At 43.4% G+C, this 16,818-nt stretch overlaps 1 protein-coding gene across 2 annotated transcripts in view; it reads left to right on the top strand.

The window, feature by feature from the left end:
• The window catches only part of slc43a1b (solute carrier family 43 member 1b), a 33,463-nt gene that overhangs the window by 5,702 nt on the left and 10,943 nt on the right, over positions 1-16,818 (top strand). For both annotated transcript variants that reach the window (XR_013971444.1, XM_080880711.1), the window contains exons 6-14: positions 5,273-5,365; positions 5,738-5,871; positions 6,873-7,015; positions 7,738-7,884; positions 8,416-8,451; positions 13,656-13,788; positions 14,015-14,144; positions 14,227-14,300; positions 16,615-16,738. Coding sequence is in view for 1 of the 2 variants with exons in the window: in XM_080880711.1 (XP_080736837.1) it covers positions 5,273-5,365; positions 5,738-5,871; positions 6,873-7,015; positions 7,738-7,884; positions 8,416-8,451; positions 13,656-13,788; positions 14,015-14,144; positions 14,227-14,300; positions 16,615-16,738 (1,014 nt within the window). In the remaining variant the exon portion in view is untranslated. The remainder of the gene's footprint in view (positions 1-5,272; positions 5,366-5,737; positions 5,872-6,872; positions 7,016-7,737; positions 7,885-8,415; positions 8,452-13,655; positions 13,789-14,014; positions 14,145-14,226; positions 14,301-16,614; positions 16,739-16,818) is intronic.

Below are 16,818 nucleotides of genomic sequence, written 5' to 3'. Positions count from 1 at the left end.
GAGGGGTCAATCGAGTTAAAGTCAGTTATAACAAGTTCACTCAGCAGTGATGGGAAGCAGAGACTTGCACATGGAACAAAGTTCGCAGTATGATGCAATATATACACTGCTGGGCATCAGACTGCCCCATATCCCTACGTTTCCATCTGCCCCAGGTCCAAACTCCAACCACCTGTCCACACAGTCAGATGCAGAACATACTTAGAGTGTGTGTGTTTTCAAAAACTTGTTCTAAATTCAGCAGCAGTCCTTCAACCAATCACAAAGCTGGCTGGTCAACACACCCTCCCACGCCCCTGTCAGCCCCTCACTCCATTGGTCTCTCTCCTACAGACCTAAAATAACATGAGCCTGAGTGGGTGTGTGTAGGTGAGTGTATTGTTTGTTAAGGGTTCAGGTCAGGTGGGGCAACAAGCCGATATCTTAGGGTTAAAAACAGTGTCTAAGTGAATGTTCCAAGTGTACCCATATGGAAAAGAAATCGTAAAAACATATATGATTTACTCATGAAAGTGGCCACTTTCATGAGTAAATCATATATGTTTTTAGTAAGTATACAAAACATACAAGTTTCATTATATAATTTTTTAAGGGATCTTATATGTGTTTTCACTCTTGTATGCTTTTCATACAAGTTTCATACAAGAGAGATAATAACTTTATAAGATTTATATATATCTTTTCCATATGGGTAATGCTGGCTGAAGTTATTGAGACACAATGGTGTGTGTGTGTGGGGGGGGGGGGGGGGGGGGGGGGGGGCTCTTACATAAGTACCTGATATATATAGTCAGTAACACTTGTTTAGCTTTGATAAAGCTGCCGTATAATAACTGGTTCCCAGCTCTTCCAGCATCCACATGTCAAAGTGTCCTGTCCACAAATCCAGTGATGATGTGAGCGAGTTAGAAACAGTCAGAAACAGTCAGAAACAGCACCAGAAGACATGAAGTAACGTGCTGGGTGGCTTGCAGTAAAACACTTTGAGTGCTCAGCCAGAATAGAAAAGGAATAAATCAGACATGAAACCAAGTGTGTGCTAGTTTATGTAAAACTGAATATTCAGCAGAAATTTAAGAAACCAGCCGGCCACGATCCAGAGTGGCTGCAGCATGTTACTGTGAAACAACAATGACTCTTTTTGCATTTTCATTTTATAGATAGATAGATATGTATACCATACCATACATATACTGTATATACATATGCATCAATATTAACATTCTTGTCTAGTTATCGGATTTATGTAGCTACGGGCTTGTGCTTCATGTTAATTTGCAATGAATTAACACAAAAAGACCCACTGGTGTCATTCTGTGGAACTGACCTGCAGCTGGTGTTGTGATATTTGTGGTTGGAACTTCATGCTTATGCTTTATAAGCTGTGTGTGCACAGAGGCAACACAGCGATGGAAAAGAGGGGAGGGCTGATAAGAATGGAGAGCCAAGGCAAACCTACAACATGGGAACATTACTCTGGGAAGGCATGACTTCAGCTGAACCTGAGGCTGTAGACAGACAAATAAAACCCAGTGATATTTACACTGGGGCAAATGAGGGCAATGTACAAACAAAGAAACTGACGGCCTGTTGCATGCTATAGCTGAATTCTCCGATATTATCGGTTTCATTTCATTTCATTTATGTAAACAAAGAGTGTTTCTCATGACACCTTCAGCGTGAACACTTGTGACACCATAGTTACAACCCCAATTCAAAAAAGAAGTTAAGACGCAACGTAAATAAAAACAGAACTCAATGGTTTGTAACTCTGACAAAGCCATGTTTTGTTTCCACAGTATAACATAAAAATGATTTTAAATATTTAAACTGAGACATTGTATCATTTGATTTAAAAAAAATGGCTTGTTTTGATTAATGGGAGCAACAAAAGGCCAAAAAGGTAAACGATACTAAAAAGAAACAGTTAGAGGAAAACACGGTGACTGTACTGCTCTCTCTATGTGTTGAACTCCCTGAGCGTGAACAGCCAGCCAAACTCAAGAGCCAGGGAGGTGAGCGTACTTGCTCCTCGAACATAGTGTTGAACTGACATCATTGAACTGGAGTGAAACTAGAAACACATAAAACTAAACTCTTAATGATTGTCATACAATCAGCAGGTAAGTGTATTTAGCCACTAACATAGGAGACTTCAAGATAAGCATCCTGTAGATATACAATCTGATATTAATACAAAGAACAATAAGCAGGTAGTGGGCAAGTGTACACTTGTATCATTAGCTCAGAAGCTACGACCTATAACTACTGCACTTCAAGGAAGGTACAAAATAATGTCTCAAACACCCCATTACTAATTGTCTAATATACAAAGAACTGACTGAACTTACTTTTGCTTTCTGAAGGAGTATTTTGGATTCAACTCAAAAGATTTCAAAGGTGTAGCCATGCTTTCCCCACTGTTCCTGTCTATGCACATGTCAAAATAAAGGCTTTCCTGTCTATTCGGATGTCAAAATAAAAGCTTCACAAATTTCTGATGTATAACAATAGAAATACAATTTCCTCTTATTTGTCTCATTAGCATGTGAACATAGTCAAAACAGAACAGTGACTCGTCAGGTTAACTGACCACAGGTCAGTAACAGAAGTGAAAAATAGATAAATAACCCCGCATCTAGAAACTGTTCAGATATCTCAGAATAATGTCCGTCAGTGTGAAACTGTGAAGACTGTGTCATCGTAAACTGTACGTGATAGCAAAGGATTCTGAGAATGTGGAGAAACCTCCGAGCACAACCATCGAACCTGGAACTGATGGATGTGTGTGCGTTAAGAACAGGCACGATGGTGCCGTTGAATCAGGGACTGGGCTCAGAAACACCTCCAGTAGTGATGGTCTGTGAACACAAGTGCAGCTTCTGTTGTTCTTCGAATGAAGGTGTGTGAGAAATGAAGGTGTGTTATTCATATCTGTGATACAAATATGTAACACACACAGCAGCTGCTTATGACCACTGCTGCTACAACAGTGTAAGTGTAAAGATCAGAGCAGGACAGCGCTGATCCACAGGAAACGACACGAGCAGAGCCTTTGAGACAAAACAGAGACGCTTCTTCTTCATACTGTCATAGTCAATATACACCACGTTCCAAATTATTATGCAAATAGTGTTTAAGTGTTATAAAGATTAAATAAGTTGTTTTTCAATTAAACCCGTGGATGGGATTGTGTCTCAGGACTCTTTGTATCACTGAAATCAATCTCGGACACCTGTGATCAGTTGTTTGCAAGGTGAGCCCAATTAAAGGAAAAACTACTAAAGGAGGATGTTCCACATTATTAAGCAGGCCTCCATTTTCAAGCAATTTAGGAAGGAAAAATGATCTCTGCTGAAAAGCGTGAAATAGTTGACCGCCTTGGACACGTAATGAAAACCTCAGATATTTCACGAAAATTTACGTGTGATCACCATAATGTTAAGAGATTTGTGGCTGAGTCAGAGCACACATGGGTTCGTGCAGATAAAGGCACAATGATGAAGGTTTCTGCCAGAGAGCAGCTGCTAAAAGGCCATTACAAAGCTGCAAACAGACATTTCAAGCTGCTGGTGCCTCTGGAGCCCTGCGAACGTCAAGCTGTAGGATCCTCCAGAGACCGGCAGCTGTGCATAAACCTTCTATTCGGCCACCCCTAACCAATGCTCACAAGCAGAAACGGCTGCAGTGGGCCCAGAACCACATGAAGACTAATTTTCAAACAGTCTTGGTCACTGATGAGTGCAGCGCCACCCTGGATGGTCCAGATGGATGCAGAGGTGGATGGCTGGCTGCGTCGTCAGCTAAAAGGTAGTGGAGTCGTTTTTGAGCTGGAATCACGGGGAGAGTTTCAGACTGACCACTTTCTTCCTGGTACAAAAAGAAGAACTGTGCTTTCTGCAACACAACCATCTTCATGCAAGACAATGCACCATCTCATGCTACGAGGCACACCTCTGCATCTTTGGCTGCTATCAGCATAAAAGGAGAGGAACCCATTCTTCCCTGACCTCAATCCTACTGAGAACCTTTGGAGCATCCTCAGGTAAAAGAATATGAGGGTGGGAGGCCGTTCACATCCAAACAGCAGCTCTGAGAGGCTATTCTGACATCCTGCAAAGACATTCAAGCAGAAGCTTTCCAAAAACAAGTTCCATGGATGCAAGAATTGTAAAACTGCTAACAAATACGGGGTCCTGTGTTATTGTGTGACTTGACCTGTTAAGATGTTTTTGATTGAAATAACTTTTGATGTCAGTGAAATTGATCTACTAATGCTGCAAATTCAACAAATGGCCATTTTCAATTCTCTACAACCTATAAAATCTTTTGAAACTCTGTGTGCGTAATCATTTGGAAGGCGCTGTAGTAACTTAACACAGGACGTGTTGATTAAAGTCTCTCCTGACATGCACTGTGCAGCTTGTTAAAATAAGATGATGTTAGTCAGTAGAAAAGCAAAAGGATGAGCCTTTGGCTGGATCCAAGCTCACCCCAGAGTGCAGAGTTATAGATAGAGTGAACTCTGAGTAAATGCAGTCATGACTAAAATTATGAACGGCTGTGTGGATTTGACACAACTGAAACCATATTACAGCCCAGTGCATGCTGTCACGGTGGCTCTGTCTTACAGAGCTGTACAGTTTACACCCAAACCACCAACTGAACATCTTCCTGTAGAGAAAAAATATTTTCACATTTCCACTTCATGTATCCCTCCACTCTCTGACTCTTACACTAATTTGTTGTTTAAGCAACACTTAATGAATGAATGTAACTACAGAGTTACAGTGTAGCCGCTTGGCTACATAAGTAACGTTTGAATAAATTAAGACAAATGATGTATTAAATGTAATCCTCCAAATATATGAAACTGATGCAAGTTTCAACTGAGTATTACAGCCTGTAGTGTAACTGAGCCACATTCATGAGGCGGCACTGTTCCACGTGTGTCTATACTTAGAGTGACACACACGTGTGCACACACACACTCGCACACCCAAACACACACACGTCTGGTTTGCTCTCCTCGTGGGGACCTGGATTTTGGTCCCCACCAGTATAGTAAGAACCCATAGACACACACACATACACACACGGCACGACTTTTTTCCCCTGTGTTTGTACAAAGCTTTTAAGAGCGCCACCTGCTGGTCACTTATTAAAATGTACAACTGTAGAGAAAATGTTGAAAGCTCTGAAGCTTTTGTCCTTGGACAGAAACTCAGATTTGCTCCGTGTGACAGCACGATCGTTTCTCTCTCTCATCTAGCTGCCGAACATGTTTGGGAACATTCGATCAACCATCCTCTCCCTGATGATTGGCTCCTATGCTTCTTCAGCTGTCACCTTCCCCGGTGTCAAGGTACAGACACACACTCACACACCTCGTTGAAAGGTGGAAAACCTTTCTTGGCTGAAAGCTAAAAGATATTGCTTGTTAAACTGTAGCAGAAGGGTTGTAAACTGTAGGGAACATGAAAGAAAGCAAAGGGGGCAGAAGGACCAAAAAGCTGATGACAGAGAGTACAGTGGACAGGAAACAGGAAGAAGAATAAACAAGAGACAACACTGGGCGGAAATAAAAGGGAGGATACTGCCGTGAGATTTCACATTAACAGTAACTAAAGGTCAAGTTTGCAGCATCATGCACACGTTTTACCTTTCCTTTATTCACCTCAACCCTGAAATCTCTTCCCTCATGCTTCTCTGTCCTACTCCTCCTCCTCCTCTCCAGGTGATTTATGACCTTGGCGTCTCTTTCCGGGTCATCATGTGGGTCTGGACTGGAATGGCGTGCACTGTGATCCTAAACTGCTTCCTGAACTGGCCCACTGAATCTTTCCCTGCACCCGAAGACATCAGATACACGTCAGTTTTAACAGAATAGACGAATTAACACTGGAAACTGTGTCAGACGTTTAAAAGTAGAACACAAGTCTCATGATGAGACAGTTGTGATCAGTATGATTGCTCCTACAGAGCGTAGTGATCATATCTGAACTGTAAGATAAGATAAGACTTTATTGATCCCACAACGGGGAAGTTTTTGCGTCACCTCAGCTCAGGTACAGATATCAGAAGGAAATACAAAAATACAAATAAGTACAATCAATGAAAAAAGTAAGATAATACACTACATACAACGGTAGCATACACAGTATGTGACTATGGATATGGTTGGAAATATGGAAGACATCAACTATATAGCTTGACATAACTATTGTACCACTACTATTCCTATTTATAGACATGTACACCTTAAATATGCATATGTATACATATACATGCATATACACCTGCACATGTCCGTACACATGGAAGGTCCATTATGCATGAAGTGGTGAGCGTGGATGCTCCCTGGATTCCCACAGCGGTACCAGTTTGGGGTGATTCCATTCTCCCTGAGAGATTTCTCCAGGGACGACACAAAAACCTGAGTGCAGGATGCAGAACTGAGAGCGCTGAGAGTCGACTAAAGCTCACAATGGAAAGAGACATGAACAAAACACAGAGAACAGAAGAGTGACAACAACACCTGGGACAGCTGTGCACAGGCTGCTCAGAGGACAGAGTCATTGCAGTCGGTTAGGCTATAAATCACTGCCTTCAGACTAATATAGATATTGACGAGGGAATCGCTCCTCATGTTGTGACTTCATGTTACCCACTCATGTCAGCTGTCACGAGCCTTCATGATGAACCTTTCCCATGTGTTCTGAGTTTTACAGATTCAGTAACGTCAGCTGTGGTTTCGGGCACGTTTTATGAGTATCTCCAAAAGTCTTCAACTTAAAACATCTTTGAGATAGTGGGAATTGCACATTATGACTCTTCCCATTACATTCTGTGTGTTTTTTTCCTCTTAACAGTAAAAGGGTGAAGATAAGTGGGGTTGTGACAGAGGACAGCGTGACCGGGGACAGGAATATCACCCACATGACTGCAATGGAAGACACAATGGGATCCAGACAGACAGTACCTGAGCACACAGACCCCCACAGCACAGCCCAAGGTATTTGTTTTGTTATTTTGGCTTTAGTTTAAGTTGAGCTTGCTGCCAACACTCTCAGTGATTTTATTCTCAAAAAAATCAAGCTCCCATCGTCCGAGCGGTCATCTATGGCTCCCTTGCCTTTGATGAGGGTTAAGTGTTGCCCCGAGTCCAGAAAAACACCGTCAGGGTCTTGTTCACGAGGGGAGAGTCGACCAGTGGTTGACAGACCAGTGGTCCAGCATCTGCAGTGATGAAAGTGATGGGAAAATGGTAACTGGCCTGCATTAGTATAGTGCTTTACTCAGTCCCTGAGGACCCCAAAGCACTTTACCCTACATTCACACACTGGTGATGGCAAGCCACACCTGCCGGACACTGGCGCCACCGGGCCCTCTGACCACCACCAGTAGGCCAACATGGGGTTAGTATCTTGCCCAATGATATTTGGCATACAGCCAGGGGGGAGCCTGGGATTGAACCACCGACCTTCTGATTAGTGGCTGACCTGCTCTGCCATCGGAGCTACAGCCACCCCTGGGCTTTCTAGTCTTTAAAGACTTGTGTGCACTGTAAACTACCATGAACAGCAAAATGAACTGTGTGAGAATCTGCGATGGACCTGAACTCTCAGTGAACTGAAAGAGTTTTGGCTGGAACCTGCACGGCTCTGAGGTCTGTATCTGCTGAACCAAAAGCTAAATGTACATTCATACATTTTCTCTCTTTGTCTCCTTCTTCAGCGTCTGTGCCGCTCTGTCATTCTGTGTGTTCTCCCATATTCCTGTGGAGTGTTATCACCATGGCGATGACACAGCTGAGGCTCATCTTCTTCATGGGTGCTATGAATAAGATGATGGAGTTCCTAGTCACCCACGGCGACCCCAACCGTAAGAATAATGGTCCAGTTTCTATTTTTTAAATCTAAATGCTCCATGGTTTATTTCATTGGCCCTGCGACAGACTGGCGACCTGTCCAGGGTGTACCCTGCCTCTCGCCCCATGACAGCTGGGATAGGCTCCAGTTTTGGTATTCCTTATGTGGTTTTTTAAAAAAAAAAAACTCTATATCAAGTGTTTAGTGTTCTGCTGGGTGAAAGTTAAGGTTATGGCACAGAATTCACATCATTTTTATTCTCATCAAACCATTTAGTAAACCCTCTCACCACATGAATGCAGGCAATCTGGAAAAGACTGCTTTACCATAGTTTCACCGTAGCATAAAGGCAATCACTCAGATCTGCAATGAGCTTCCTTGTAAGGTGCACATTGGAGCCAAATCATCAAATCAAAGGGAACATGGTTTCAGCGTTTCTTTTATTTGTCACTTGTTTATAGGGCCAAAGTGAGTGTGCTGCTAATGAGAATAATTGCTGTTAACCCGTCTCTGGTAATCCCTGACCTGCTGCTGTCTCTTTCAGCCTCTGAGGAGCTACAGAAGGAGGTGGAAAAACAAGGTATAAACCAAAACACTCAGTTCTAATGGTGCACACACATGACTGCTGTCCACTGAGACTCGACCCAGGACCAAGACCTGTTTGGGTCCTGACTTAAGATTCAGATTGGTTTTACTCTGTGGAAGGAACATGTTAGACTTACAATTTCAAACGACTTCAAGAAAGCACCTTGAACAGTGAGTTACTCAGATTTCATGGGAACTTTGTGATTCATTTTCTAGAGATCAACCAAATGCAATTTTCTTGGCCAATTCAAAATTGCAGCTGTTTTGTAAAAGGCCAATACCTGCTTTGATCAGCTCTGAGCTCTTGTTCTTGTGCTATGACTAGATGCAAGTGTAACACACCCAAAGAAAGATTCTAGGTCTGACCAACCGTCTCAGTCGTGGGCAAAAAGATGACAGTCAATAAAATTCTAAAAGATAATTTATTGACAAAATATATCAAGAGATAAAAGATAAAACAGTCCAGTGTCCCATTTATGAATCAAATAAAAACACACAGTCCCAAGGCCAGAGCCAGCTATGCCACACGGCCAGTTACACTCCATGTGTTGCCTGTAACAGGGTTAGAAGTTGTCCTTGGAGACCCACCACCCTGCAAGCATATAGCCAGTGGTCACTCCAGCCTCTGCAACTCTGCTACCTTTAGGCTGTGGCATATAATAGGCCCTGGACTGCACAGAGAGACAAAACTACACTTTCACTATAGAATTCATAGGACAAAACCCATCCATCCCAAACTGATTTCATCACAGTACATACCTGCACAGAGAGACAAAACGACACAACAGTGTTTGTAGTGTGGGCTATAAGTAGACCAGTGTATCAGTGCAATCAAGTACACCTGCCTCTAATTAGTCCAACCCCATTCCACCCATTGGCTCACCAAAAATGTGACACACACAAAACCACTCCCAACCCAGTGCAACTTCACACAATAATATGGAGCTGAATTAACACAGGTACATTAGTCTACCATGTTACACAAGAGTTTAAGTACGGATCCTGGGGAGGGAAAAGGGGCAGCGGCCTGGGTGGAGGTACACTGAGTCACTATAATGAGAAGAGACAGGCAGTCAGTGGCAGTCCAGTGAATCACAGCCAGAGATTAAGCTATGATGGTTATGGTTTACGTGTTGCAGGGGTAGGCGTCAGGCAAGGAGGGTGTCTAGGGGGTCTGGGTGAGGAGTGGTCAAGACAGAGTCCAGAATATACTTGGAGCAACGGCCCTGGCAGGGGGCAGGTAGGTGAAAGGCCACGATGGAGGGAGTGCAACCTGATAGCAGAAAACCAGCGTCCAGACAGAGATGCGTATTTTTCCTGCTTGTGAAGTGTGACGTGGTACTATGACAGAGAGAAAACACTGTGGGTAGAAATGCAAAAGATAAGGTGGCCACGACTAAAGCGAGTTAGCTGAAGATCTGGCAAAGGTCTGTTGTGAGTGCTGGTCTTAAATGCTGGTGACTTGATTGCATTGAGCTGTGAAGGCTGATTGGAGTCTCCGCCTGAAGGTGCAGCCCAGCAGAGTGGAAAAACCCCGCACTCACCTGGACCATGACAGTTGGTTTCAGCCAGTTTGTCTTTCTTGGCTTCTTTAAAATGGCCATGTTCAAACTTTTTGTGGTAGTCCACCTGCAGTTTACTTTGGTGAGCTGTGTCTTCCCTCCCAGTGTTAGCATGTGGCATTATTGCATGTCCACGATGTAACTACTTCTGATGTTTCCTCTACATTTCACCTTCACTAGTTACTTTGCCTTGTTTGGTGTCATTCGTTTCAGCACAACCTCACGTGTCTGAATTTACAGTCATGTTTTCATTTTGACAGACTGTATTAACACAATTGATCTAAAATCAGACAAACAACAAAATCCGAGTAGAAAGTTATATTTGTTACTGTAACAACCACAAACATGTTTATTGAATCATATTTCATAACTTTAAATGCAAATATAAATTGTCAGTTTTAAAATCATACGCACAAGTTTTGCAAACAACAAAGTGATTTGCAGCCATTTACCTTTTTTAACCATGTCAAACTGTTTACAGAACAATCAGCTGTTCTTCAATAAGATGCCACAAATTATTTGTGTCACTCCAAATATTTCTGTCCACTATAAAGGAAACATCACAGCCTGATACCTGCAGGTCTGACAGCAGCAGGTGTGTCACTCCTGTTTCTACCTGGAGACAGCAGTCGCCTCATTGTTCTGACACACAACACAACACTATCCACAACACTACACACTAACTACACAAGACAACACATTAACTACACACTGCAAACATCTCTCACATCTCAAAACTCTCTCTCTCTCTCGCCGTCACTCCTAAATCTTCCTAAACAACCAAATGTCATGTTGCCATATCAACATGGTGCATTTTTGCACCAACATGAACGGGCTGATTTTGGTTTGATTTTTCTTTTTTGCTCATTAGCAGAGAGGTCTCGCTGCGCTGTCCTCAGACAGTAAACACACGTATATATTGTTTATCATGACTCTGGTTTTACGTGGCCTATCAGCACAATTTAAAAACTGGCACCTTGTTGCTTTGTCATCTTGAAGTGGTCATGTGATCGGCTTACCACGACTACTTTATTCTTCCTCAGTCAAACAGCAGCACTCATGCCATTGTTTTGCCCCCTGAGCTCCAGGTGTTGTGCCAAAAAGTGATCGTCGGGCAGAAAGTGATCGCTGTCCGCGGGAGCGCAGCTGCTTAAAGCTGCAGCGCCCAGATTACTTACAGCTACTTCTGTGCAGCTGATATAAGATGCTGTAAACTACAGACAGCTTCAACCATCTGTTTGCTGTAAAATAGTAACGCGACCGCGCCGCAGTTTCTTGTTAGTAACGGTAACGGCGTTGTAACGATAGGAATAGTAATTAGATTACTCGTTACTGAAAACAGTAACGCTGTTATTCCCATCACTGGTAATCGGACATGTGGGAAGCTGACATGCCGGTTACCTGTCTATGTCGAGAGCACTGAAAAATTCCAGCTCCAGGCCCTGTCCAGTCAATGAAAGAGTCTGCAACATTTAAAGATATTACAGGATGACATCCTAGGTGACAGGTTTGACCAGCCCACAACCCCCCCACCCTCACCCTCACCTTCACTACAGAGTCCTCTCCCCACTCTCCTGCCTCCCTCGCTTCCCCCCCTTCCTGACACCATGACACCCCCCTCCTCCAATCCCTCTCTCAGCAGCAAGACATCTCCCCCCCTCCCCTCCTCCCAAACATCTCCCAGTGTCACAGTGGATCAGGTCAGGAGGCAACTGAGGAAGCTTCGCCCCAGAAAGGCAGCAGGCCCAGACAAGGTGTGTCCTAGGATGCTAAAGGCGTGTGCTGCTGAACTTGGGGAGCCGCTACAACGAGTCTTCAACCTCAGTCTGCGACTGGGGAGAGTGCCCGCCCTCTGGAAGACATCCTGCATCGTCCCGGTCCCCAAAAAGAACCGGCCCAATGAGCTGAATGACTTCCGACCGGTGGCACTGACGTCACATCTTATGAAGACTCTAGAGCGGCTCTTCCTCAACCTCCTCCGACCACAGGTACAACATGCCCAGGACCCACTACAGTTTGCATACAAGGCGGGTGTCGGAGTGGAGGATGCCAGTGCCTTTAATACCATCCGGCCCTGTATGCTTCAAGAAAAACTGAACAGGATGGAGGTGGACCCCTGCCTGGTGGCTTGGATCTCCGACTACCTCACCGACAGACCACAGTACGTCAGGCTGAAGGACATCACGTCTGACACAGTGGTCAGCAGCACAGGAGCACCACAGGGAACTGTGCTGTCCCCTCTTCTCTTCACCCTGTACACCTCTGACTTCTGCTACAACTCTGAATTATGCCATATTCAGAAGTTTGCAGACGACACAGCCATCATGGGGTGTATCTGGGATGATCAGGAAGAGGAGTACAGAAGTCTGGTGAGAAACTTTGTCGCATGGAGTCACACAAACCACCTGCAACTCAACACCTCAAAGACTAAGGAACTGGTTGTGGACTTCGGGAGGTCCAGAGAAGGTCCACTGCCGGTTCAGATAGAGGGGGAGGAGGTGGAGGTGGTCAACAAGTACAAGTACCTCGGGCTGTGGGTGGACAATAAACTGGACTGGTCATGCAACACAGAGCACCTGTATAAAAAAGCCCAAAGCCGACTGTACTTCCTCAGGAGGCTGAGGTCTTTTAACATCTGCAGGAAGCTCCTGAGGATGTTTTACCAGTCGGTGGTTGCTGGAGTACTTTTCTATGCTGTGGTGTGCTGGGGGAGCAGCACAGCAAAGAGGGACTCATCCAGGCTGGAGAAACTGATCAGGAAGGCTAGCTCTGTGGTCGGCATGAAGCTGGACACTCTGGTGACAGTGGCAGAGAAAAGGACACTAAAGAAACTGCTGGACATTATGGACAATGCTGGGCATCCTCTGCACACGGCCATAAACAACCAGAAGAGTCTGTTCAGTGACAGGTTGCTTCTCCCCAAGACAAGAACTAACAGACTTAAAAACTCCTTTGTCCCACACGCCATCAGACTGTTTAACTCCTCTCTGGAGGGGAGAGGGAGGGGAGACAGGAGGACAAAGGAGGGAACAACTAAGCTGTAGTGCCTCTGCACCTCACTGTACAATACCTTGTGCAATACTTTTTGTAAATAGTCAACAGTGCAATAGACTCAATACTTGAAATGTGCAATTCACTTGTATTTTTATTTTTTATTCCTATTTATTCTATTTATCCCCTTTGTATATTTTATTTATATTTGTCTCTGTATTTATATATGTGTGTGTGTGTATATATATATATATATATATATATATATATATATATATATATATATATATATATATATATATATATATATATAACAATTCTGTAACTGTAACTTCGGTCGTTGCTGCTTTTTTTGGAAGTCGAATTTCCCAGAGGAACCCACCCGAGGGATTAATAAAGTTCTATCTTATCTTATCTTATCTTATTGGCCCACAACGTTTGTTAGACAGGAATAAAAGCTGTAGTACTGGTGGTAAAGAAAAGTAATACAGCTCAGAGATATGGCTTGTGCCAAAGATTTAATGTTAACGTATTGTTGATGGATTTCATTGTATAGGTTCAAGTTGTGTCTGGCCATGGGGCAAATGATATTACCCATGTAAATCACTTTTTATTGACTCCCCCTCTCTATAAATGTCCTCTCCAGTTGGATTCTACTCATCTGTCTTCGGTACGATGCAGCTGCTGTGTCTACTGACCTGTCCGTTGATTGGCTACATCATGGACTGGAGGATGAAGGACTGTGAAGAGGAAAGTCCAAACACACAAACAGACAATTGGTATGAAAAGTGTTCAGGATAAGATACTACAGACAGACCCAAAGGCTGGTGTTTAGTACATAGGATGGGTTTAATGTTAACTTTGAACTTGGATTGCGATATAAAAGAGGAGAAGCCTGGTGGTGTCACTAACATCACAGTGTACCTCTGCATCTTGATTTCACCACATTCAAACTTTTTGTGTAGCCATGAGCCTCTTTTGACACTTGAACTTTGTCCTTCTCAGCCAACTGAATGCCTCAAAGAGGAACAGGAAGATCCAGAAACTCACTAATGCCATGAGAGCTTTCATCTTCACCAACCTCCTGTTGGTCACCTTTGGCATCACATCCCTGATAGACAATTTGCCCTTACAGGTTAGCAAAATCCTGAGCTTCAGAAGTCCTCACTGACACATCCGAGTATCACTGTTAACATCTGACTTTGCTTCTCTGATAGATGGTGTCATTCATTCTGCATACCATAGTAAGAGGATTTGTTCACTCCTGCTGTGGAGGTCTCTATGCTGCTGTGTGGGTAACAACAGGGCTTTTACAAAGCTACAGTATTTATATATTAACATATGTAATGTGAGAGATTTTGCTTACAGTTAGAAACCCTGTAAGGAAGGCATGGGCAAGGAAATCAGAGTTTAAAATATTGATTTTCAGCCCTAACATGGGGTCCTGTGCCCTCGTATAGACGGTACAACTGTACGTGGAAAATGACCACACAGGCAGCTGAACTTTGTTTTATATTGTTAAACTGCATCGCCGAGTGCTGTGACAAGTATTTGGATTCTTTACTTAACTAAAAGACAAATGTTTTTCCATCGAAACATACTTAAAATGCCAAAACCTTCCAGGGTTTATGGCTGAGATAGGCTGTAGCCATCCCCCAACCCTGAAACTCTAAAGCAGTTTTTTCAACAGAACATTGTTTTCCTCTCTTATGATTAACCAAACAAGCAACATCACTGAGCTTCACGTTCCCGTTAACACAGACAGACATCAGACCACTGTGGAAAAGCAAATTAGTCAGCTGGAACATCCTTAAGTTGAAGCTTAGAGAAGAAAGAGACCCCAAATTTTAAAAGCAGTTTAAAAAAATGGATAAATACAGGGAGTGCAGAATTATTAGGCAAATGAGTATTTTGTCCACATCATCCTCTTCATGCATGTTGTCTTACTCCAAGCTGTATAGGCTCGAAAGCCTACTACCAATTAAGCATATTAGGTGATGTGCATCTCTGTAATGAGAAGGGGTGTGGTCTAATGACATCAACACCCTATATCAGGTGTGCATAATTATTAGGCAACGTCCTTTCCTTTGGCAAAATGGGTCAAAAGAAGGACTTGACAGGCTCAGAAAAGTCAAAAACAGTGAGATATCTTGCAGAGGGATGCAGCAGTCTCAAAATTGCAAAGCTTCTGAAGCGTGATCATCGAACAATCAAGCGTTTCATTCAAAATAGTCAACAGGGTCGCAAGAAGCGTGTGGAAAAACCAAGGCGCAAAATAACTGCCCATGAACTGAGAAAAGTCAAGCGTGCAGCTGCCAAGATGCCACTTGCCACCAGTTTGGCCATATTTCAGAGCTGCAACATCACTGGAGTGCCCAAAAGCACAAGGTGTGCAATACTCAGAGACATGGCCAAGGTAAGAAAGGCTGAAAGACGACCACCACTGAACAAGACACACAAGCTGAAACGTCAAGACTGGGCCAAGAAATATCTCAAGACTGGTTTTTCTAAGGTTTTATGGACTGATGAAATGAGAGTGAGTCTTGATGGGCCAGATGGATGGGCCCGTGGCTGGATTGGTAAAGGGCAGAGAGCTCCAGTCCCACTCAGACGCCAGCAAGGTGGAGGTGGAGTACTGGTTTGGGCTGGTATCATCAAAGATGAGCTTGTGGGGCCTTTTCGGGTTGAGGATGGAGTCAAGCTCAACTCCCAGTCCTACTGCCAGTTTCTGGAAGACACCTTCTTCAAGCAGTGGTACAGGAAGAAGTCTGCATCCTTCAAGAAAAACATGATTTTCATGCAGGACAATGCTCCATCACACGCGTCCAAGTACTCCACAGCGTGGCTGGCAAGAAAGGGTATAAAAGAAGAAAAACTAATGACATGGCCTCCTTGTTCACCTGATCTGAACCCCATTGAGAACCTGTGGTCCATCATCAAATGTGAGATTTACAAGGAGGGAAAACAGTACACCTCTCTGAACAGTGTCTGGGAGGCTGTGGTTGCTGCTGCACGCAATGTTGATGGTGAACAGATCAAAACACTGACAGAATCCATGGATGGCAGGCTTTTGAGTGTCCTTGCAAAGAAAGGTGGCTATATTGGTCGCTGATTTGTTTTTGTTTTGTTTTTGAATGTCAGAAATGTATATTTGTGAATGTGGAGATGTTATATTGGTTTCACTGGTAAAAATAAATAATTGAAATGGGTATATATTTGTTTTTTGTTAAGTTGCCTAATAATTATGCACAGTAATAGTCACCTGCACACACAGATATCCCCCTAAAATAGCTAAAACTAAAAACTACTTCCAAAAACATTCAGCTTTGATATTAATGAGTTTTTTGGGTTCATTGAGAACATGGTTGTTGTTCAATAATAAAATTATTCCTCAAAAATACAACTTGCCTAATAATTCTGCACTCCCTGTACATGACTGTATGATTGTGAAAAGGGCCAGAGTCAGCCAGAGTTCATGAGCTCTGTCTGTAATACATTAATACATGAGAGTCCCTTGGGTTGGGTTCGGTGTACTTTAGCAGTAATTTAAGAATGAATGAATACAAATGAACGAGAAAAAGAAGCTCGTCTACCTCTCTTTCTAGATATCCAGCCAACCACTTCGGGACACTGACAGGTATGCAGTCAATGATCAGTGCTGCGTTTGCCCTGCTTCAACAACCACTGTTCATATTGATGGTGGGACCCCTCAGTGGAAATCCTTACTGGGTAGGACACGTGCACACCGAGAGGAGTTTTTCAACAACGGGTTTTAGAAGAGCTTTGGTTTGAAACATGTACCGACGCTG

This window comes from Rhamphochromis sp. 'chilingali' (assembly GCF_963969265.1).
Source record: "Rhamphochromis sp. 'chilingali' genome assembly, chromosome: 4".
NCBI classification, from domain to species: Eukaryota; Metazoa; Chordata; class Actinopteri; order Cichliformes; family Cichlidae; genus Rhamphochromis; species Rhamphochromis sp. 'chilingali'.
The sequence above is the reverse complement of the archived record's forward strand: the minus strand, read 5'-3'. Positions and strand labels throughout refer to the sequence as shown.